The sequence below is a fragment of the Euprymna scolopes genome, chromosome 43, assembly GCF_053919585.1.
Source record: "Euprymna scolopes isolate OS-2025 chromosome 43, ASM5391958v1, whole genome shotgun sequence".
Lineage (NCBI taxonomy): Eukaryota > Metazoa > Mollusca > Cephalopoda > Sepiida > Sepiolidae > Euprymna > Euprymna scolopes.
The window spans coordinates 20,820,990-20,844,976 of NC_136524.1; the positions used below are offsets into that span (position 1 = coordinate 20,820,990).

A 23,987-nucleotide genomic window follows, 5' to 3' on the forward strand; every position below is an offset into this window, starting at 1 on the left:
TTCACTACGTGCGTGCGCACATGAACACATCATGTAAGAAACCACTACTGAAGGCAGTGAAATGGTATAAAATAGTCCCAGGTTCCAGAGGTCCATACCATGCAAATGGTAAATTGTCTACGACCTCAAATACCCATAAATAATGGAATTAGAATGGTCGGGTTTTAGCGTAAGGTAACATTTATCAAAAAAATAGAGAGGGGTGGGAAGATTCTTCAGGTCCACCATTTTTTTTTTCAGTATTAATCTCTAGTAGACGTACCCGTGAACTGTTGGGTCACAACCACTATTATTATTTATTCTACATGTTATTTATTGTCTCATCTTCCATTGATTATTGCTATTGGCAATAACCATGGTGTTCCTCAGAAGTCAGAGTGACACATGTCCTCAGATTTCCAGAATTTTTTACCTCTTCAATAATCATTACTAATTATTTTGGGTTTTATTGCAACAGCCATCTATCACCGATTTCCTTACTAGTAATGCCTGTTGTTTTTCTCTAGCATTTGAGTAACAATAAACCTCCCCCATGATTCCAGTACTCTGGCACCATTTTAATGGAGGTTTGCTTGGTGCACTCCCGCCTCGTTTCTTCCATTCTTTTTTTACCTTTCACTTTCAATAATTTTGTGTGATGTCAGTTAAGTCTGGTCTCTCTCTCTCACACACATTTATTTTCGCAATCTTATTTACATACGTGTTTGTGGTGTGTGTAGACATATATGTAAATTAGATGGGCATACTTAAAAAGAAAAATCACCCATGCTCTAAATGTCCATAAAAAGCATTAAGAAATATTAGAGGGATTAAGAGAGGAAGGGAGATAAACAAAGCTAATAGAGAGGTGGATGACTTGTTCGCTCATAAATTACAGTCAATAAGCACAATTAAAACAAAATCATTTTTCAGATCTAACTCAATCCCAGAACTAAAATTACATTTTAGCAAGCGTTTTGTATTAAAATATAGCGAAAAAAAAAAAGGTTAAAAAATTCACATTTAGTGTAATAATAGAAATTGATAAAATTGTGTAACGATTCCTTTTTTTATGTGTCTGTGTGTTTTTCGTCTCTATGTAACATTTTTATTTCTTATTCATCGATTATTCATTGCAATATTTAGAAATTTTGTATTAAACAAAAAATAATTGCAAAATTAAACCCTCTGAAACGCGTTTCATCCTTCATAAAAATTCTAGAAGTGTAAGCCATATTTAGTTTCAAAGCAGTTTCCGATGGTCCATTGTTTTACACAAGTTCTGGGAGGTGACTGGTTTGCAGTAGACAGTTCTCAATTTGGAATCCACAGAGCAAAAGATTCTTCCTGTGTTGACATGAATAAGAAAGCGTATCCGAAATTGCTACCGATGGAGCCATTCTGGTTTCTGATTGGTTGGTAGCAGGACATGAATTGATTTGATTCGTCAGTTCCTAGCAACATTGTTTATAAATAGAATCTCCCAACTGTGCGTGATCATACCCCATTATAGTCAAAAATATTGTAGCCATTTTAATCTTTAGTTAATTGATAAAATGCTGCTTGTTAAGATATAAGCGACAAACCGATTTTTTAAGAAAATATGTTGTTTTAAACAAAAGCAATATTACGTACTTAATTGGGTACTTTTACAGTTTATCGCCGAAAATGAAAAGTGTAATTCTAAATCGACCACAGACTAATCCAATTGTCAAATTCTATTAGATTCGGGAACTGGATAACTTTCGGATTACAATCTGATTGTTATCCGATGTAATCCACAGAGATCTCACTCAAAGATAGAATTTTCATTGATCCTGTGTGATGTCACAACCAAAACAAAAACAGGTGTCCAGACAGAATTTGCAAGGATGCGATGGACTGAAATATCTTGATGAAGTAGGAGCATTGAAGTACAAAATATGATGTATCTCCAAAAATAAAAGCAAAACCATACAAAACTGATAAGTTGTGCAACTGGTAAAACCAAATAGGAAAACCATGTAAAAGAATAAATTCATCAAACTTAAGGAGTTGGAGTCGGATAAAAAAATTCCGACCTCAACTCCAACTCCTAGTACTCTTAGGAATCCGACTCAAACTCCGACTCCAGCTAAAACCTCTGACTCCGACACCCTGAAAATAGTACTTAGTACTACTTAGTATTGAGATATTAAGTAACTATGGTAAAGGCATTTATATATTTTAGTTGATAAAAAAAAAAAAACATAAATTATGCCACTGTCTTTTAGAATTTCCTTCCTGATCCCTGTTTCTCTGACTGTATCAACAAGTAGAAATTTAAATGTAATGTTAACATTCTGAAGATGTCCCCTTAGAATAACCCCCTATAAATGTGATCTATAATCACAATAATTCCTTATGTATTAGTGAAAATTATATAAGTCATGTTTACAATTTTTGCCTTCAAAAAAAATTTCAAAATAGCGTTTGCAATATAAGGTGAAGTAATAAAAAAAAAAAACTGTCTTCAGGGTAGTGTTCCTATGTGAATTGAGTATTACTTAAAGAAATAAATGCATTTATTTAAAGTCTTTACCTAAAATGAATGGATCAAGACCCCAATGGATCAAGAAAAACAAAAGTACAAATTTCGATTGATTGATCCCCCCCCCCCAAAAAAAAACATCCATTCATTTAAATGTATTTAGATTAATATGTTTTGTTCCTTACATTAAAAGCTTATCATATTTGGCTTAAATAGTTTTATTAAAAAATTTTGTAAATATAAATAAAATAACACACTCTACATAAAAAATAAATCTAGGTTGTGAAAATCTGAACACATCTGTTATTTTATATTTATTTACAGAGGTCGTATGCATTTGTGACGGTCAAGGTCAATCAAAATAAGTCTTTTTTGTTTAGCCTGGTCGATTGGAGTTCTTATTTTTGTCAATCAACACATTTCAGGTGAAAACATTAATACGTGCTTATGTGTCATTGCAAAATTAGTATAAATTCTAAAAATTACGGAAAATGATCCATCCTTCATCTTGTGTTTTCACCATTTGCAATAATTTTGATATAATAAAGGGTATGATTAAAGAATATTGGAAGGTTCTATTTATAGACAGTGGCAATAGGAACTGACCAATCAAATGGTATCACGTTCTGCTGCTACTTCTGCAGAAACGAGAATCACTTCATAAAAGTACCGGATCTTTTAGAATTCCTGCACATAATTTTTTGTTTCTGAATTTTTGAGGTGAGAATGTGTTATCCGTATTATTTGGATTCATCAGACTACTGTTCGCATTTTGAGTGTGATTTTCACAACGTTTTGGTCGATGTCACCGGCGACCTTTTTTTTAAGTGTATCTTGTTGAACTCGGGAATGTTTCTGTCAAACAGAGGAATTTGGACGGAAGAACCTGTGGTGCAATGGTTAGAGTACTTGGAAAAATCAATTGTAAATGGTCTTGGATATGACTTTAAACTATATCCAATGGTGAGGCCCCAGCTTGCGGGCTTTGGGGAGTGTGGAGCCACCCTTTAATTGCCATTTCTCCCAGGTCCACTCTTACCTGGAGTGGTAGAACCTGTTAGGGTCCCAACTATGGGTTAAATAGAAACCGACTTGAAAACAACAAATATATTCTATTAAAAAATTTTTCTTCAAAATCTTTGGATTCGGCATTAAATAACCTGAAAAGGGTTGATATGCCATAAAACAAAAACAACCAACCAGCCATCAATTGTAAAAAGTGATATTCTCCTGAAGGTTGAAGGTTCAATCCTCAGTGTGGGCGACAGGAAAATACAATTGCAAATTACTTAGGACCTCTATCCAGTCATGGCTGACGGAACAAGAGCACGCTATCCCGTGAAGTAAATAAAGGGTTTAGCTTGAAATTCCGTCCAAATTCCTGAGCTCAACAGAAACATTCCTGACCTCGACAAGATACACCTGAAGTAGGTCGGAGGTTACATCGACCGGAACATTGTGAAAATCACACTCAAGATGAGAACAGTAGTCCGATGAATCCAAATAATATGAATAATTTTTTGTGTTCATACGAGAAAGATCTTTGCTCTTTGTCTGCAAATTTTTAAAGTTAAAGACCTACAGATTAGCTACCCACCGAAAACTCTTCTAAAATTAAACATATCTTTCAATTAAAAAATAAGATTTTTTCAAATTGTGTTCAGCAGCATTTTTAGAATTCCACTAAAGTTAATATCGAACCAGATATTACACTTTAATTGTAATTAAAGTTAATATAAAACAGATACTACACTTTAATTGTAATAGGAAGTTTCTTGTCTTGATTAATTTTAAAAAATCTAACAACCTCTTGTTGTTCAACTTTCAAGATGTTTTCTTCAAGTTCTCAAGTCTGATTGACACAAAATTTTTGTTGTTCAATGAGCTTGTTAGTTTTATCTCGATTGGCAGCTCTAAGATTTGTGCTGAATCAGGTGGGAAGTCATCCGATAGATTAATCAAGATTTGATTATTACTTTACTAGCTTGCATCTACCCTGTATTTCCCAGCATGAAATGAAGTCATTTTACTTTTTATTATTATTTGTTTGCATATTTTTAAAATTAAAGGTAGACAACTCTTATTCTATTCTGGAATTTAATGAGTTATTTCTATTTCAAACTTTAAAATTATTTTAGGTGTTTATTAAAAAGTATTTCGTATTGCCAATCATCTAATATCGACTAAGTATCTTTTTTTTAAAAAATAAAATGTAGCTATACACGTTTTTATGCTGTCAATAACATGGTACAGCAATAACAAATGAAAATTGGTTACTGATTCTATATTGACATGGTATTGCAATAGATCTGTATTGGCCTGACAGCACGTTGCAAATAGATAATATTATTACAATATTATTATTAACGATAGGTTTAACATATCTCTTATCACTATTTTTATGCTTTATTTTTAACAGCCAATAAGTAAAGTCATACAATTAATGTTCAGTGTAAGCTGATATTATTTTAATTTCGAGCAAGATTAAATTCTTTAACAATGGTGTGAGTTTAAGTGAAAGATTAAGCTAAAAAATTGGTCAGAGATTTATTGACTTTTATTTTTAGGTGATTATTTAAAAATATTTCATAACAGCAATTGTCTGGATTAGGTTAAATAATTTTTAAAACAAGTCAGAGCTAAATACAACAATAACCAATGAAAATTGACTAGTTGGAAGCAAATTTTTTTTATCAGCTTAAATCTTATTTGGGTCTGACTTTGAAAATCTGGCACGATAGCTTTGTATGTTGGATTGTAATTTGGTCATGTGACCTGCTTATGCAGACGATTTCATTTCTTGTAAGCAAGGAGAAAAAAGAATGTGAAGAAAAATAAAGAATGAAGTAAACACGAGAAGAGGGGAAAAGCAATGGCGTAGCAAGACAGTAACTCTTTTCACTAGTTGGAGCTGCTTGCCATGTTTTCATATGTGACTGAAAAACTCTGTTATCTTAAAAAAATTCAATAAAAATTAAACTTCTAAGCTTTCCTTACTTTTTTTTTTTTTTGAGATAACAAAAAGAATGGAACAAAAGACTCGATTGAATTTGTATCTTATATAGATTTGCGACATGTAATTGTGTATGTCTCACCGGAAATTCAATGACGTCATATCGATTTAAAAATATCAATGAATGACAACGGAGTCTGTTTCTTACTATTATTGCTTGTTTACGTTTTTTTCTTTTTTCTCCTTGCATAAATTTGCAAGATATAAGTTAAATGGCGCCATGAAACGTCACCTCGATTTAAAATATCAATGAACGACAGCAGTGCCCCCCTTTTCTTTTTTTTCTTTTTCTTTTTTTTTTGTTAGTCATGTTCACTCCAAGTAAGACATATTACCACTTAGCCGTAAGTAGCTACTATTTGGAACCATGTTTAAAGTCGATGAGTGAGATGTCGGTTTATATTACTTTTAAACTTCTGCGTGTCAGTACAGAGAAGGAAACAGGGAGGGAATTCCAAAATCTAGCAGCCCGAAAGAAAGAAGTTATTCAATTAGAAAACTTTCCAGCAGCTAGGGACCTCTATAATGAAAGGATGGGATTTTGTTGATAAACAGGTTTGTCAGAGATATTTATGTCGAGGGACGGAGGGGGGTACAAGTGCGATGAATTCATCAGGGCACATTTCATTAAAATACTTGTAAAACATGCAACATTGTGGTGATGGGACAGGGGTTGGGGCTTAGTTGACAGTGCGAGATCTATTAAATTGGAAACTTTTTTGGGGGGGGGGGTCCTTTCTAAGAATGGGGGACTAATGTTAAGTACTGGCCTAGATGTGGCAAATGCATGGACGATTGTCAGCTTGGTAGAGGTACAAGATATTTCATGTGTGAGTAGTTTTCTAGCATGTATTTAATGTATTTGTTCTAGTTCATATCTCCTGTCAATGTTAAACTGAGGAGTTTAAAGGAATATCTCTCTGGTAAAGTATTAATAGTAAGGCTATGGGCAGTTCAAAAGCCTTCTTGTAATTGTTAAAGGAAAGAAGCTTAGTCTTAGTAGCATTAAATGTTAACATCCATTTACGGCCCCATTCCATTACAGACTGGAGGTAGTTTTCTAAAGATTCTGTAATTGCCTTAGATATATGTACACCCCCTATTTACTTACCTTCCTTCAAGGGCAGATTCAAGTTAGGTTGTTTAATATGGAAAATCCTGCTGCCTAAAAAGGGGTACTCAAAATTGGGATAAAAATTTAAATTACTTCATTTTAAAATTCTCCTTCACTAACACAGGTCAAACAGATACTATACTTTGAATTATTTATTTGCATAAAATATAAACATTTACATTCAGACCAAATGAGGCACAAGCCATGAAAAGTGTTGGAAGAATGGGAGTTGTTGGTTTTCCTTTATCTAAAGTGATAAAAATGTTTATCCCACTCTTGATTAGAACAATCTCAGTCACTATAATATTTATTCTAAGGGACCATCTTACTTAAAATGTCCCCAATTTTTTTGTGTGGAAATTGCTTGAGACAAAGCACAAAATCACTTGATGTAAGGAGCTAACAAGAACAGAAGATGATTATTGCAAAAACAGAAGCTGTCCATTTGGTCTTGAAAAGATCAAGGCTGTAAGTAGAAGGAGAACTGATTAGGAAGAGTTTCACAACCTGGCAGTCCTTGGAAAGAAGCTACTGGAATAGGAAGCTCTATTACAATGAGGTATTAGTGAACTAAACTAACGCGTCAAACGAGCTGAAACAAAAGAAGCAGGGAATAGATCAGACAATTCTGAGTAACATATGCCATAGTAGTATTCATAGAAAAGGCTGAGACTAGCAACATCATGTCTGTGAGAGAAAGAGCTTGCAGTGAAAATAATGAGAGGAGCCAATGAAATTACAGATATGTTTCTGCAATTTATTAATGAGATTCACCAGCTCAAATATGGCAACAGTACTCCATTTGTTTGGAAATATTTAAATGATACTACACTTTGATCCTAGCCACAAAAGTCAATGGGGAGCAGTTTTAATAGAGAATTGATTAATATAAACTTTAGGAGAATTCTAAAATATACTGTTCTGCACTATTTCTTATTCTATAAAACCTTTATAGTTACTGTTTTTTTTTTTTTTACCAAAAATATTATATAATTTAACCAAAAATATTACCGTTGCTGTTTGACTAACTGTGAGAGGCCATTGATCAAGTAAAATCATCTAGGGGATTTCAAAGAAAGTTAAGTTTTATGTGTATATATATATATCGATCCGATTGTTTTTCAGTTCTCAAAGATGCAAGATCTTTGCAATTTTAGAACAATTTCGCTTTCTTTGAATTTCAGAAAAGGCAGAATTTTGCTTTTTCTTTCTTTTTCTTTTTTTTTTTAATAGAAAAAAAAACAATTTTTTGCTTAATTTTTATTATTTCTGCTTTGGCTCAAATTTATTTCTCTTCCTGTCTTTTTTTTTTCTCTCTCTCTCTCTTCTCTGTCTTGCTTTCCTTCTACTCTTTCTGGAAATGTTAATTTTGTTTTTCTTCAAACGATTTATGACGGGTTAGGATAAGTAGAGAGGATACAGGTCAAAAAGTAAAGGCACATTATGGAATTAACAGGGCGGGGTGAGGAGGCTCTCTCTCTCTCTCTCTCTCTCTCTCTCGATCTGGATCTGGAAATTCATCTTGTTTCAGATTTTTCAGCTTTTGACCTTTCACATTCCTTCGATATTCAAAATATGAAAGAACTTGAATGCCTACTAGACACAATCCTCAGATGTCCTCAGTCTCTCTCTATACGGATTTGTCAGAGACTTTGACATGAGGTCACTTTTCATTAGAAGTAAACCCTGACCAAATATTAAAAAAATTTGATGTGCTGTCTCCTCAAGCCATCCAGCACATCCCTCAGGTTTTGGGTAGCCCCCCCCCTCCACCTTTTTAATTACATTTTCACCCCCCAAACAAGACACAGCGCCGCTTTGATGTAGGGACTACTGACACATAATTTGTAGAGGTACTATGTAGGAAGTTGAGCAGAGTTTACATTACACTTGGACTTCTGTATTTCAGTACAGTCAGGGAAGCAGGGACCCAGAAGGAAATTCCTTAGTAGTTCGAGGGGAGAAACTATTAGAGTAGAAGGATTTATGGCATCTGGGGATCTCTTCTGTGTAGGGTAGGATCTTGCTGCTTGTCAGGTTTGCCAGGGATGTTTACATCGAAGAGGTACAAGGACTTGTAGTTCATCAGAGCACCTACTATTAAAATATCAAAATAACAATCTCATTAATCCTATCCTCAAATAGCTTTTCACCTTAGCAAATGGAGACTTATTTTTTTTTAAAAAAGTTCTGTTTTCATTATAATAGTATGGTTTTGATTGATTAAAAGTAACCACCTCACGCTTATTTAATCATGTTTTTTGTAATATAAACTCATCTTGACATGAATATTTCAGGCGTTTCTCTGAATAAGGAAGTTATTTGAGAAATCACCAGGGCAAGACTTGACAAGCATAACAGATTGATGCATCATGGCCGAGTTAACATCAGACTCCAAATGAGCCTCTACATTTTTGTTTATTATTTAACATTTGTTAACTCATGTTTTCTTGTTTAGTTCTAGCTGGGGATGGGGCATTCACCCGCTCTTACATACATTCCAATAAAATCATCTTTTTTAAGATTCAAACCGTCTCTTTAAGTGCAATTGTTTGTATCTTTCTTGCACTTCGTTCACCGGGTATATTTGCCAGGTAGTTTTTTAAATTCTTTTCCATAAGTCAGGTTGCCCACATAATTACTGGAATTATAGCAATCCTCCTAAAATTCCAGTTTCTGTTCTATGTTGTACATAAAGACCTTGGTATTTTTACCTTTTCAGCTCCGTTTAGCCCAGCATCATTAGAGACACAAACAAGGTTGCTTCTTTCTCCTTCTTATCCCATATTGCTATGTTAGGTTTAATAGTACGAATTACATAGTCATAGTGGATGGTGTATAACTTATTTCGAACTGTTATTTCTGGTAAACATGTTCCCAGGACCTGCTAATGCATTCGACATTCAACTTTTTACAGATTTTCCAGTGGAGATATTTATACACTCCATTGTGTCACATTGTACAGTAGCCGTCCCCTCCCCCAGCAGAACCTTACAACTAGATGTCAGGTGGCTCACACTCTCTACTTCTGTGTAGAAGAATTTGCACTTGTTGTTATTGCTGAGACTACTCATCTTAATAGTATTGGTCATGAAACCTTTTAAAGCATAAATTTTACATTAGGTATTTTTAATATACCTTCTTAATAGTTGAATCTTCGAAACCATTTAAATAGGAACATTATGATGTTGAAATAAATATTTAGGTAGGTAATAATAAAGGTAACTACGTTGATAAATTGAATTTTTATAAACGAATTAGAATATCTGTGCCCCAGTATTTTTTATATATATTATTGAATCTATTATTTTTTTAATTTTAACATTAATTGGAAAGTAAGAGTCCAAGAAATCAATATGCATTGGGAGGTCATAACAGATCCTTGCTCCTCTTTTCACTCTCTCACTCACTTTGTCATTCCCTCTACATCCAACATTCTTTCTTTCTTTGCTCCGTTCTCATTTTTTTTCTTTCTCTCGTTTTCCATCTTTCTCGTTATCTCTCCCCCACTCTCTCAACCTTTTTCGTTGTCTCTCCCCTCTCTCTCTACCTTTCTCGTTGTCTCTCCCCTCTCTCTCTACCTTTCTCGTTGTCTCTCCCCTCTCTCTCTACCTATCTCGTTGTCTCTCCCCTCTCTCTCTCTCTACCTTTCTCGTTGTCTCTCCCCTCTCTCTCTCTCTACCTTTCTCGTTGTCTCTCCCCTCTCTCTCTCTCTACCTTTCTCGTTGTCTCTCCCCTCTCTCTCTCTCTACCTTTCTCGTAGTCTCTCCCCTCTCTCTCCACCTTTCTCGTTGTCTCTCCCCTCTCTCTCCACCTTTCTCGTTGTCTCTCTCCCTCTCTCGTTGTCTCTCTCCCTCTCTCGTTGTCTCTCTCCCTCTCTCGTTGTCTCTCTCCCTCTCTCTCCACCTTTCTCGTTGTCTCTCTCCCTCGCTCTCCACCTTTCTCGTTGTCTCTCTCCCTCTCCCTCGTTGTCTCTCTCCCTCTCTCTCCACCTTTCTCGTTGTCTCTCTCCCTCTCTCTCCACCTTTCTCGTTGTCTCTCTCCCTCTCTCTCCACCTTTCTCGTTGTCTCTCTCCCTCTCTCTCTCTACCTTTCTCGTTGTCTCTCTCCTTCTCTCTCCACCTTTCTCGTTGTCTCTCTCCCTCTCTCTCCACCTTTCTCGTTGTCTCTCTCCCTCTCTCTCCACCTTTCTCGTTGTCTCTCTCCCTCTCTCTCCACCTTTCTCGTTGTCTCTCTCCCTCTCTCTCCACCTTTCTCGTTGTCTCTCTCCCTCTCTCTCCACCTTTCTCGTTGTCTCTCTCCCTCTCTCTCCACCTTTCTCGTTGTCTCTCTCCCTCTCTCTCTCTACCTTTCTCGTTGTCTCTCTCGCTCTCTCTCTCTCTCTCTCTCTCTCTACCTTTCTCGTTGTCTCTCTCCCTCTCTCTCTCTACCTTTCTCGTTGTCTCTCTCCCTCTCTCTCTACCTTTCTCGTTGTCTCTCTCCCTCTCTCTCCACCTTTCTCGTTGTCTCTCTCCCTCTCTCTCCACCTTTCTCGTTGTCTCTCTCCCTCTCTCCACCTTTCTCGTTGTCTCTCTCCCTCTCTCTCTCCACCTTTCTCGTTGTCTCTCTCCCTCTCTCTCTCCACCTTTCTCGTTGTCTCTCTCCCTCTCTCTCCACCTTTCTCGTTGTCTCTCTCCCTCTCTCTCCACCTTTCTCGTTGTCTCTCTCCCTCTCTCTCCACCTTTCTCGTTGTCTCTCTCCCTCTCTCTCCACCTTTCTCGTTGTCTCTCTCCCTCTCTCTCCACCTTTCTCGTTGTCTCTCTCCCTCTCTCTCCACCTTTCTCGTTGTCTCTCTCCCTCTCTCTCCACCTTTCTCGTTGTCTCTCTCCCTCTCTCTCCACCTTTCTCGTTGTCTCTCTCCCTCTCTCTCCACCTTTCTCGTTGTCTCTCTCCCTCTCTCTCCACCTTTCTCGTTGTCTCTCTCCCTCTCTCTCCACCTTTCTCGTTGTCTCTCTCCCTCTCTCTCCACCTTTCTCGTTGTCTCTCTCCCTCTCTCTCCACCTTTCTCGTTGTCTCTCTCCCTCTCTCTCCACCTTTCTCATTGTCTCTCTCCCTCTCTCTCCACCTTTCTCGTTGTCTCTCTCCCTCTCTCTCCACCTTTCTCGTTGTCTCTCTCCTTCTCACTCCAACTTTTCTCGTTTTCTCTCTCCCTCTCTCTCGTTGTCTCTCTCCCTCTCTCTCGTTGTCTCTCTCCCTCTCTCTCGTTGTCTCTCTCCCTCTCTCTCGTTGTCTCTCTCCCTCTCTCTCTCTACCAGTCTCGGGGTCTCTCTCCCTCTCTCTCTCTACCTTTCTCGAGGTCTCTCTCCCTCTCTCTCTCTACCTTTCTCGTTGTCTCTCTCCCTCTCTCTCTCTACCTTTCTCGTTGTCTCTCTCCCTCTCTCTCTTTACCTTTCTCGTTGTCTCTCTCCCTCTCTCTCTCTACCTTTCTCGTTGTCTCTCTCCCTCTCTCTCTCTACCTTTCTCGTTGTCTCTCTCCCTCTCTCTCTCTACCTTTCTCGTTGTCTTTCTCCCTCTCTCTCTCTACCTTTCTCGTTGTCTCTCTCCCTCTCTCTCTCTACCTTTCTCGTTATCTCTCTCCCTCTCTCTATCTACCTTTCTCGTTGTCTCTCTCCCTATCTCTCTCTCTACCTTTCTTGTTGTCTCTCTCCCTCTCTCTCTCTACCTTTCTCGTTGTCTCTCTCCCTCTCTGTCTCTCTACCTTTCTTGTCTCGCTCCCTCTCTCTCTCTACCTTTCTCGTTGTCTCTCTCCCTCTCTCTCTACCTTTCTCGTTGTCTCTCTTCCTCTCTCTCTCTACCTTTCTCGTTGTCTCTCTTCCTCTCTCTCTCTACCTTTCTCGTTGTCTCTCTTCCTCTCTCTCTCTACCTTTCTCGTTGTCTCTCTCCCTCTCTCTCTCTACCTTTCTCGTTGTCTCTCTCGCTCTCTCTCTCTCTCTCTCTCTCTCTCTCTACCTATCTCGTTGTCTCTCTCCCTCTCTCTCTCTACCTTTCTCGTTGTCTCTCTCCCTCTCTCTCTCTACCTTTCTCGTTCTCTCTCTCCCTCTCTCTCTACCTTTCTCGTTGTCTCTCTCTCCCTCTCTCTCTACCTTTCTCGTTGTCTCTCTCCCTCTCTCTCTCTACCTTTCTCGTTGTCTCTCTCCCTCTCTCTCTCTACCTTTCTCATTGTCTCTCTCCCTCTCTCCCTCTCAATTTTTCTCGTTGTCTCTCTCCCTCTCAATTTTTCTCGTTGTCTCTCTCCCTCTCAATTTTTCTCATTGTCTCTCTCCCTCTCAATTTTTCTCGTTGTCTCTCTCCCTCACTCTCAACTTTTCTCGTTGTCTCTCTCCCTCACTCTCAACTTTTCTCGTTGTCTCTCTCCCTCACTCTCAACTTTTCTCGTTGTCTCTCTCCCTCACTCTCAACTTTTCTCGTTGTCTCTCTCCCTCACTCTCAACTTTTCTCGTTGTCTCTCTCCCTCACTCTCAACTTTTCTCGTTGTCTCTCTCCCTCACTCTCAACTTTTCTCGTCTCTCTCCCTCACTCTCAACTTTTCTCGTCTCTCTCCCTCACTCTCAACTTTTCTCGTTGTCTCTCTCCCTCACTCTCAACTTTTCTCGTTGTCTCTCTCCCTCACTCTCAACTTTTCTCGTTGTCTCTCTCCCTCACTCTCAACTTTTCTCGTTGTCTCTCTCCCTCACTCTCAACTTTTCTCGTTGTCTCTCTCCCTCACTCTCAACTTTTCTCGTTGTCTCTCTCCCTCACTCTCAACTTTTCTCGTTGTCTCTCTCCCTCTCTCTTCACCTTTGTCGTTGTCACTCTCCCTCTCTCTCCACCTTTTTAGAAGTGTAAGCCATTTTGACTTTCAGAACAGTTTCAGCTTGTTCGCTGTTACACACAAGTCCTGGGAGATGACTTGTTTGTAGAAGACAGTTCCACAGAACAAAATATTCTTAACGTGTCGAAACCCGGGAAAAGAACATGTGAAATTGCTCCAGAAAGGGTTTAATATTTATGAAGCAATTCTGGTTTCTGATTGGTTGGTAGCAGAACGTGAATTAATTTGATTCGTCAGTTCTTAGCAGCATCGTTTATAAATAGAATCGTCCGACTGTGTGGAATCATACCCCATTAAAACACCAAAATATTGCAACAACCTTTGTTGTTGTCTCTCCCCCTCTCTCTTCACCTTTGTTGTTGTCTCTCCCCCTCTCTCTTCACCTTTGTCGTTGTCTCTCCCCCTCTCTCTTCACCTTTGTCGTTGTCTCTCCCCCTCTCTCTTCACCTTTGTCGTTGTCTCTCCCCTCTCTCTTCACCTTTGTCATTGTCTCTCCCCCTCTCTTTCTTCACCTTTGTCGTTGTCTCTCCCCCTCTCTCTTCACCTTTGTCGTTGTCTCTCCCCCTCTCTCTGCACCTTTGTCGTTATCTCTCCCCCTCTTTTCTTCACCTTTGTCGTTGTCTCTTCCCCACTCTTTCCACCTTTATCGTCCGTCTCTCTCCCTCTCTCTTCTGTTTTCTCCATCTCTCTCTCCCTCACTCTGTCCACTTTTCATTCTCCTTCTTTTCTCTCTCATATTTTCTCACTCTCATATTTTCTCTCTCTCATGTTTTCCCTCCCTCTCTCTCTCCTCTTTTCTCTCCCCTTCTCTCCACTTTTTTTCTCCCTCCTTATCTCTCTCCTTTTTACCATCCCTCTCTCTCTTTCACCCCTTTTTCCTTTTAGCTTAAAATAACTTATTTAGAACCATAATCCTAAACCTATAACTTCTATTGTCTAAACCTAATCAATGTTTTCATTTAAAGTACTTTTTGCACTCTTGCATTTATTGAACCTCAAAAAATGATCCTTGTATTTTATGAACCTCTCTTCGTCGGGATATCACAACTAGTAATACAAAATAATTCTGTATAATTATTAGATTTAAAAGAAAAGTAGTTTTAACCAATCAAGAGCAAGATGAGGGAATGACAGCTCAGATTGTTCAGCCATGTGCTTAGGGTTGATAAAGGCAGCACTGTTCAGAAACTTGCTTTTAAATTTTATGTTGCCAGGAAGCAACTAAGAGGTAGGCCTAGCCAAATGATCTCCATAAAACTAGCCTTCACTCGGAGCAAGATTGCAATCATGGCAAGTGGAAAAGAAAATCAATTATTACAGACCCTGTTGCTGTAGCTCAGGACTAATACAAAGAAAAAGAATCAATAACCGTTATGATCACATGTCTTTTCATCTGTCCAATCACTACTGAACATGATGCAACAGGTGATAACGAAGGGAAAATAAAGCCAGGAGGGAAATAGAGAAAGGGATTGTAACATTTTCAATAATAAAAATAAGCATCATTGTACATATATGCAGGTGTATATATCTGATTGTCTGACACCAACACTTCTCATCATAGTCACTTCTTTTCATTGTCAACATTTCGTCTAGTGGTTGCTATATGTTAAACTTCTTTTTATGTGCAAGGTAATACACAAAGAGGCGTTTTCTGAGAGTTTTCATAAATGGTTTTATTTGTTGAGAATGGACTTAGAAGGGAGAGAAGGGTTATCCAAATAATAATTAATTGCATCTTAATTTAACTTTCTAATTTGTTGAATTGAGTGAAATAAATGGACAGATATCAAGGTAACATTCTGCTAAGATTATTTTAATTATTGGCAGTGTGTCTTTCACACGGCTTCTAGGAAGAGATCTGATAAACCTTAGCTTGAAAAATGTGACGTCATTCATCATCATTAGACTCTATTTTGTCTACCCCTCCGCCTCTACTTTATATCTTTCATTTCAACTCTGGGAATTCTGTATTACCGATTTGGATTATCATGCACTAAGTGTGACTCTTGTCAAAACTCACACTAGCTAATTTTATCACTACTGACGCAGGATCCCTAATATGTATTAGGATTCATTAAACATAAAAGTCTCATAAGTTGAAAGTAATGAGTTCAGTCCCTTTACAGGGCAGTTCTTTGTCATTTTCTCTTCAATTAAATCCACGCAATAACTTTCATTAAATAATATCCGAGAAGAAACTGGTGATGATGATGTAACTAGTTTATTGATTGAAGGTAAATAATATTGCTTGATTAATTTGTTTGAAAAATGGAATGATGTTTCTGACAATTTTTATTGAGCAGGTACTCAAGTTGTTTAATATTATGGAATGTCAGATGAAGAGAGACCAAGTAGATTTAACGACCATTATATTCAGATTTACTTTGGCTGAGTAGCAATTTGTTTCTTGACTGTTGCTGGTGTGTTGTACACAAAGAAGAAAGCTGCTACATAATTCTTTGTGTCTTTTGCACCTTGCCACCCATCCCTGGCCAAAGGCACGAGGATGGGTTGCTGAGCAAATGTTCTGCAATCCTATCCTATGTGCGGCTAACTTGAAAATTCTGTCCAAACTGATCTTGTTGACCGTTTTATAAGCGTTTCTAAGTTCATATTGGCTTATTACTTTCACGTACATGTGTTACTTTTGGTGTTTGAAATAAATTTCATTGGTTGAAAAAACTTTGAGTTAGCATGTTCCCGTGAAAACTTGCTTTTGGGTGTGATAAAGAAAGTATATCCAAACGAAGTGAAAAATAAAAACAGTAAGCAATTAAAGTCGTTCGCTTTTTAGAGTTTGTAAGAATCACTTTGCGATTCCAATTCCGCTTCAATGTAACTAGTTCATTCATTGAAGGTAAATAATATTGCTTGATTTGTTTTCGTGAATCTTTCTGTTGAATTCGGGAATCTTTTTGTCGAATTCGGGAATCTTTTTGTCATATTCGGGAATCTTTTTGTCATATTTGGGAATCTGTTTGTCATATTCGGGAATCTTTTTGTCGTATTTGGGAATCTTTTTGTCGTATTTGGGAATCTTTTTGTCGTATTTGGGAATCTTTTTGTCGTATTCGGAAATCTTTTTGTCGTATTTGGGAATCTTTTTGTCGTATTCGGAAATCTTTTTGTCGTATTTGGGAATCTTTTTGTCATATTTGGGAATCTTTTTGTCGTATTTGGGAATCTTTTTGTCATATTCGGGAATCTTTTTGTCGTATTTGGGAATCTTTTTGTTGTATTTGGGAATCTTTTTGTCGTATTTGGAAATCTTTTTGTCGTATTTGGAAATCTTTTTGTCGTATTTGGAAATCTTTTTGTCGTATTTGGGAATCTTTTTGTCATATTTGGGAATCTTTTTGTCGAATTCGGAAATCTTTTTGTCATATTTGGGAATCTTTTTGTCATATTTGGGAATCTTTTTGTCATATTTGGGAATCTTTTTGTCATATTCGGGAATCTTTTTGTCGAATTCATGAATCTTTTTGTCGAATTCATGAATCTTTTTGTCATATTTGGGAATCTTTTTGTCGTATTTGGGAATCTTTTTGTCGTATTTGGAAATCTTTTTGTCGTATTTGGAAATCTTTTTGTCGTATTTGGAAATCTTTTTGTCGTATTCGGGACTCTGTGTCAAACCCAGACATCCTTCTACTGAAATCAGTCATCTTTCTGTCGAACATATATATCTGAAGAAGGTTGGAGGTTACATTGACTGAGTCATTTTGAAAATAAGACTCAAGATGAGAACTGTAGTTTGAAGAATTCAAATAATACTAGCAAGGGTACTCGCCGTTGTCTGGGTATAGAGAAGTTTTATGATGAGGGTATTGAGCAACCATGCCCTAAAAAAAGTTTCAATCAAGTGAGTGCAAAGGAACAAAAACAAATTAACCAACCCCCTCAAAAAAATGAAAATAGCAGCTATTATCTATGCAAGCGCCAAAAAAAAAGCAAAAAAAAAGCTGCAGTAGCCAGACGCAAATCCGTAACACTAAGAGGAAAAGGAAGTGACAAAAAAGGGAGCGTTTTAGTCGCCATGTCCACCACGACTTAAAACATCGAAGGCATTCAAAATAAGCTTAGTCATTGCAAGGTGTATGATGACTTTGCAAAAATGTTGACGCAAAAAACTGACCCCTCCTTATAAAAAACGGCCTAGTTGATGGTTAAAGAATTCATGTTTTTGGCCAATTTGTGGATATTTGTCACTCGAGAGACCACCCTTTGTAACGATACCAATTTTGTTAGTGTTGATCGCATCTGTCAAAAGTTTTAGCAAGACATATAAACATACATACATTCACACACACACACACACACACACACACACACACACACACAGGTGAGATTTATATTATAGAAAATAATTTCTTGTTGATATACATTACCCCATCCCAAAGGAAAAATGGTTTCATGACAACGGAACAGTTATTATTTCAGACCTCCTTTGAATTTATCATAAGAAAGTACAATAATAGAAATAATGATATAGTTTTGACTTCAAACTAACAGATGTCAAATCTCCATTAGTGATACATGTTAATTTTTTTTTTAAAATTATTATGTACTTGATATTTCAGGCAGAAATATGGAGTGTGTTTACAGCGATGCTGAAAAAAAGTCGTAGAAATTTAAACGCGTGTACAGAAGTGGGTCTTATTGAACATGCCCTCCGGATGTTAGAAGATGCCGATGATGTTGTTTCAGGTGAGCAATCACTTCTTTTTTATCATCATTTTTATTTTATTTCAAAAACATTGATTGTAAATCCGTCAAAAGAAAAAATGAAAATGTGAACATCTTAATCAACAATGTAATTTTTTGGTAAATTTGGTAAATGTACAGAATAGTTAACACGCACAAACATGTAAAGCCCTCTCGCCATCTTAAAATTATGGATTTGCCTAATTTTAATGCAGATAGATGAATTTTATGAAATTTTACTATTCAAAAAAATCTTACAAATTATTACAGACATGGGAGGGAATGATGATCAGATTATCAGGTGCAGATTCTGTATTCAAAAGAAAATTTGGGAGGGAGTGGCTTATGAAGTCTACAGAGTTTTTATTTTATGGAAATTACTCCAGACAGTTCATCAAACTACCTGATATAAGGAGCTTATAAAAATACTTCAAGGTAAAAAATTAGTCAGCAATAAATGTTATATAGATACTTTGACTCCAAAAGCAGCAATTCATCCCTCTTTGTCAGAAACATCACTCATGGAATGTGAGGACTAAAGGACAAAATTAAAGAAGAGTTATGAGACTGCTAAAAGTAGACTCTATCCACTTTCTAACTGCTGGGCAAACAGTTCAGCCATCTCAGCTGCCATGCAAACAATCTCATAGTTAGCAGGTGAATTTTTGATTGTCCATTATTTACTACACTACAGTAGATTTTCCAGAAATCACAACTTTCTAACTTTTTTTTGTACATTTTCTGATTATTCCATGGCTGTGGCTACTTTGCTTTAACAATGATTTTTATCTCCATTCTAATGCGTTTTATATAAATTATGTACTTCAGAGAAAAATGTAAGAGTTATTGAGTGTTAATTATTATTAGGCCTATGACAACAGCATATTCTTTTCATTGTTTTGACTCTCGAGTGTGTATCTGTTGACATCTTGTATGCTTTTATATAGAGTGATGTGGTTCTCGGTTGTCTAACTGTGTCGTATATATACTCGAGAGTCAAAACAATGATAAGAATATGCTGTTGTCATAGCCCTATTTATTATGTACTTTTACCAAAAATTTAAAAGATAAATTAGAAGTCAGCATCCCCCTTCCCACCGGAGAAGGAGAACTCTAACTAGAAAAAGTGTCTGGGAAGTCTCGTCGGCATTCCGTGATGGAACAATAAACTAAGCCCTTCTTAGAGAGAGAAGGAAAAGCCTGGGAGGATGGACTGCTTAGAATTGAATGCAACCAGCATTACACTGCAATCAACAGGGACCTGGTCATCACAGGAATGATTTCATCTCTGTTAAGCTATTCTGCTTTGTCTACAGATTATCAGTAAAAGTTAATCAGTGGCTGTGAGAAAACCGTAACCAGGCATGCAGAACAAACATTTTCACAGAATATATAATGGATTTATACTGACATATTTTCTCTTCCTTTTGTGTATATTGCTGACGAACAAGACACTAAGATATGAATGACAAACACAATACATAGTAGATTAGATTTAGGGCAAGTCGGTTGTCAAAGCTTTGACAAAAAACAAGGAACCCTTTCTTAGAATATCACTTTATTGAAAGTGATGTTTATTATTCGTTTTAACCTCCCAATTCACTCCCATTCTTCTTAGTTTCAAATGACATTCTACTCCTTTCTAGTTTTGGTGAGATAAATGTTTGACTAGTGAAATTTTTTAACTGGATAAATAAATCTCTAAAGTTAGTTAGAATAGAGGACATGCATTTCGTGGTTGGTTGGTTGTTTTTGTTTTACGGCATATCAACCCTTTTCAGGTTATTTAATGCCAAATCCAAAGATTTTGAAGAAAATTTTTTTAATAGAATATATTTGTTGTTTTCAAGTTGGTTTCTATTTAACCCATAGTTGGAACCCTAACAGGTACCACCACTCCAGGTCAGAATGGACCTGGGAGCAATGGCAATTAAAGGGTGGCTCTACACTCCCCAAAGCCCGCAAGCTGGGGCCTTGCCAGCGGATATAGTTTAAGGTCATATCCAGGACTTGCATTTCATGGAGAGAAATTATATGAGAATGTTATAAAGGCTTAGATCTGATAACCTCAGAGGAAAGTTAAATTTAGGGAGTATAGGAAATGTATGCAGAACAGGAGACATCAATGGTGTGGATGAAAGTTCTTAAGTTACTAGATGTTGAACAGTTGAAGTAGCAGGTTCAGTTAATCAGGGAAGGTCAAGGAAAACATGTGAGGAAGTTATAAAAATACACGTGAGAGAAAAAGGGATAAATAAAGACTTAACTAGAAATAGGTTAGTTTGGAAAGCAATTTCTAAAAGCCATCTAACACAAGCCAGCATATGAAATGTACAGTAAACAAAATATTATAATGACTAAAACGTTGAAGGTGAAAATGTAGAACCTTATTTTCAGCAGTTGTAGTCTCAACAAAAACAACAACAGCAGTATAAAAACAATCTCTGTAAAATATTTGATTTTTATTGGTTGAAATATTTAATATTGATTGATCAATTCTATTGAAATACTTTTGGGGGATTTTGAAAACTAAGAAAAAAGAATTGATCTGGAAACTGAGAACCTGCTAGTATTGACTGCATGAAAAATCAAGCGAAGCCAGCAGTTAGAAACTTGAATTGTTACACGAACATCTGTCGGTCACAACACAACAACATCGACTCTTTATAGACAAGCTAAATCCAGTTTTTCCCACTAAACCATGGATTTTTCAATAGACAATACAAGATAGTCATGGATTGCTAAACATAGCAACAGCTTATATACAGTCCCATAAACTCATTCATACACAAATCCACACAAGAATACTGGCATTGTCTTGACATCTTGAACTCTTTGATACTATAAATATCCCCCCACCTGCAAAGTATAGGAAGTGAAGTTAGTAGAAAGGCAATGGGGTGAGAGTAGTTCATAAATGTACACATAGGCAAGCTGAAATAGGATTGTTAATCAAGGTTTGACAGTAACTGAGATTGGACATGGAGGTCAATATATTTAAAGTTTATGAACAGCTTTTTGAGTGGGTGTGAGTTTTGCATCAGTTTACAACAGTTAGGGACAATTTATGGCTAGTCTTGAGTTTGCAACTGATTGAGGACAGTTTCCAATGGATTGATGGCAGGTTGTAGCTTGAAACAAATTAAGATGAGTCAATGTCAATTAACGACAAAGAGGCCTCGACAAACAACAAAGATGTGAACTTTAGCTTTTAGAAGTCGATGGTTTTTTTTCTCTCACTCACACACACACACACACACACGCACGCACGCACGCACGCACGCACGCACACACACACACACACACACACACACACACACACTGTAACTTTTATCTATGAAAAGTGTTAGAGTTTGTATTTTTCTTTGTTTTAGGTTGCTTTATTTTTTTTATTATACTTGTGAGTCACTAAAGGCCATTTAAAATATTAAAAGTTAATCAAGGTGTGGCTGTAAGTTAAGCAAAACACCAGGCATAAATGTTAATAGACTTAGGGTTCTCGAGCAAGCAGGAGCAGATGATCTCATACTCTTAACTTTTGATTGTTTTAACAAATCGGAAAAATAATTGATGTTTATGTTTGAATAAATTTTGTTATTCTTACCATATACGTCTTGAAGAGGTACATGTAGCCAATCCTACTTGATGGTTGTGAATATTGGACACTAACAAAGGCGGTTGAAAGTCATTTGGAAGCAGTGGAGATATGGGTTTTAAGGAGAATTCTACCATGGACAGAAAGGAAGACAAATGAAAAAGTCATGCGTAAGGCAGATTACAGCAAATCACTATTCAATACAATTCATGCTAGACAGTTAAAGTTCTTTGACCATCTAATGTGGACGGACGGCTTGGAAAACAGCTTGATGTTAGGAAAAATTGTTGGAAAAAATAGAGGAAGACAACGAAAAGAATTTCCTGACAGTCTCAACAGGGTCACTGGAAACACGATGATAGATCTCATTAGAAAGACTGAATTGAGAGCCATGATCATCGATGTTTGCAATAACAAACTTGATACCCGAAGAAGATTTTTGCCATATTACCTTTTCCACTAAAAAAAAAGAAAAAAGTTTTGATTTCTTTTATTAAACAGAAAATCAATTCTTTTTGTGTTATTTATTGCTGAAGTGCAATATTTTTTTATTTTTATTTTTTTTTTTTTTTAGCTTATTTTACAGCTGAACTCTTTCTGGGCTATTTTTAATGTGGAGAAGTATTACTAAGTGTAAATGATACGTTAACTGTTTTATCAGTTTAACAAAGAATCAAGCTTTTTTTTTGTAATTTGACTTCGAAACATGATAGCTAGTGTAAATGATTTATAAATTTGTTTGATTTATCTGCCTTGCATGTATCAACCCTTTTTTGTGGATATTTGCCATGATTAGTTGGATATGTGACAGCAAACTGCAAACGCACTTCCTCAGAAACTTGGTATTGGTGGGATTTTTCATGCTTACATACACACTCTGCATGTTTTAAAATTTAAAAGTCATATAAACTGGCTTTAAAATTCTTATTCAATTCTCATTTAATCAAAATATTGAAAGATTTTGGAAACCATTTACATTTTATAAATTAAGATTAAAACAACCTTAACTACAGTCTTTTTCAGTTAATAAGTTAATCGCCATATGATACTGGAAGAAGTAAATTTAACTTTCAAAATAATATTTAAACTTAAGGTGATTTGGTATAAAAAGAAAAAGAAAATAAAAGTGGGTATTTCTGCAGTATATTAAACATGCAATTTTTAATATAGGATTTTCAAGTTAGATTAAATTTTTACAGTATTTTTTATTTATTAATTTGTTAGGTGAAAGTACAGAATAGTTAACAAAACTATTCTGAAGGTTTTGAAATAATAATGCTATTATTTCACCACGGTCTGTAAACTGCAGAAGTACCTTAAAGTGAAGGGACTCCCTCTTAATACAGAGCAGAGTTAAACTAGCTAAACATAATGCTGTTTTTTTTTTTTGCTTTTGTTTTTTTGTTAATCACAAAATAGAGATAGATGTAAAATTGATGTTTTTATTATATGAACGAAGGTATTCTAATTTTCAAAAATGTCAAAAAAATATGCTTTGCTAATGTTCGCATAAATACTCATAAAATTATACTTGATTATTGTTTAAAAAGAAATAAGAAAAAATACTTTAAGACTAGAAAGATTAAAGAAAGATTAACAAAACATCCCAATCAATGTAGAAAAGAAAAAAAAAAATGGCCGCTTATGGAAATGAGAGGAAGATTTCTATTCAAAATTCCCCTAAACAATTGAAATGGTTTTGTGAGGCAGTTTTCTTTACACAGTGAATTTTGCATGACAAGATAGATATTTATATAAATATAAATAATACATATTAGTCCACAGTACACACCAAGGGTTGGAACAACAGTTATTTTGTGACCTTCTTCATTCAAATCTTAATTTTCTAAACTTATTTTCTAAGAAACATCTTTTGTCTCCAATCTCATTCAAATTGGTCACATGACACAAACGCTCAAATAATGAAAATCTGCCATATCTATGTTTATAGCTGTCAAAGGATGAAAAAACAAGATTTGACATGTCTCATCACAACAGATGACCATTTATCTATCCATTCTTTCGTAAATCTCACCTGCTTAGATATGTCATTGTGTACACACACACACACACACACACACACACACACACACACACACACACACACACACACACACATACCTTACCAATCATATTATATACTGTTTGATAGTAAAAGCATTTGAAATGAAACCTTAGGAAAAATCCGGAGCTGGAATTCCTAAGACAGTTCAAGGCTAT

General features: G+C 36.2%; 1 protein-coding gene across 8 annotated transcripts in view; it reads left to right on the top strand.

Moving 5' to 3' along the window:
* LOC145268225 (neurobeachin-like) overlaps positions 1-23,987 on the top strand; it is a 607,546-nt gene that overhangs the window by 160,473 nt on the left and 423,086 nt on the right. For all 8 annotated transcript variants that reach the window (XM_080123533.1, XM_080123540.1, XM_080123535.1 and 5 more), the window contains exon 3: positions 18,049-18,175. In XM_080123533.1, the coding sequence (XP_079979659.1) occupies positions 18,049-18,175 (127 nt within the window). The remainder of the gene's footprint in view (positions 1-18,048; positions 18,176-23,987) is intronic.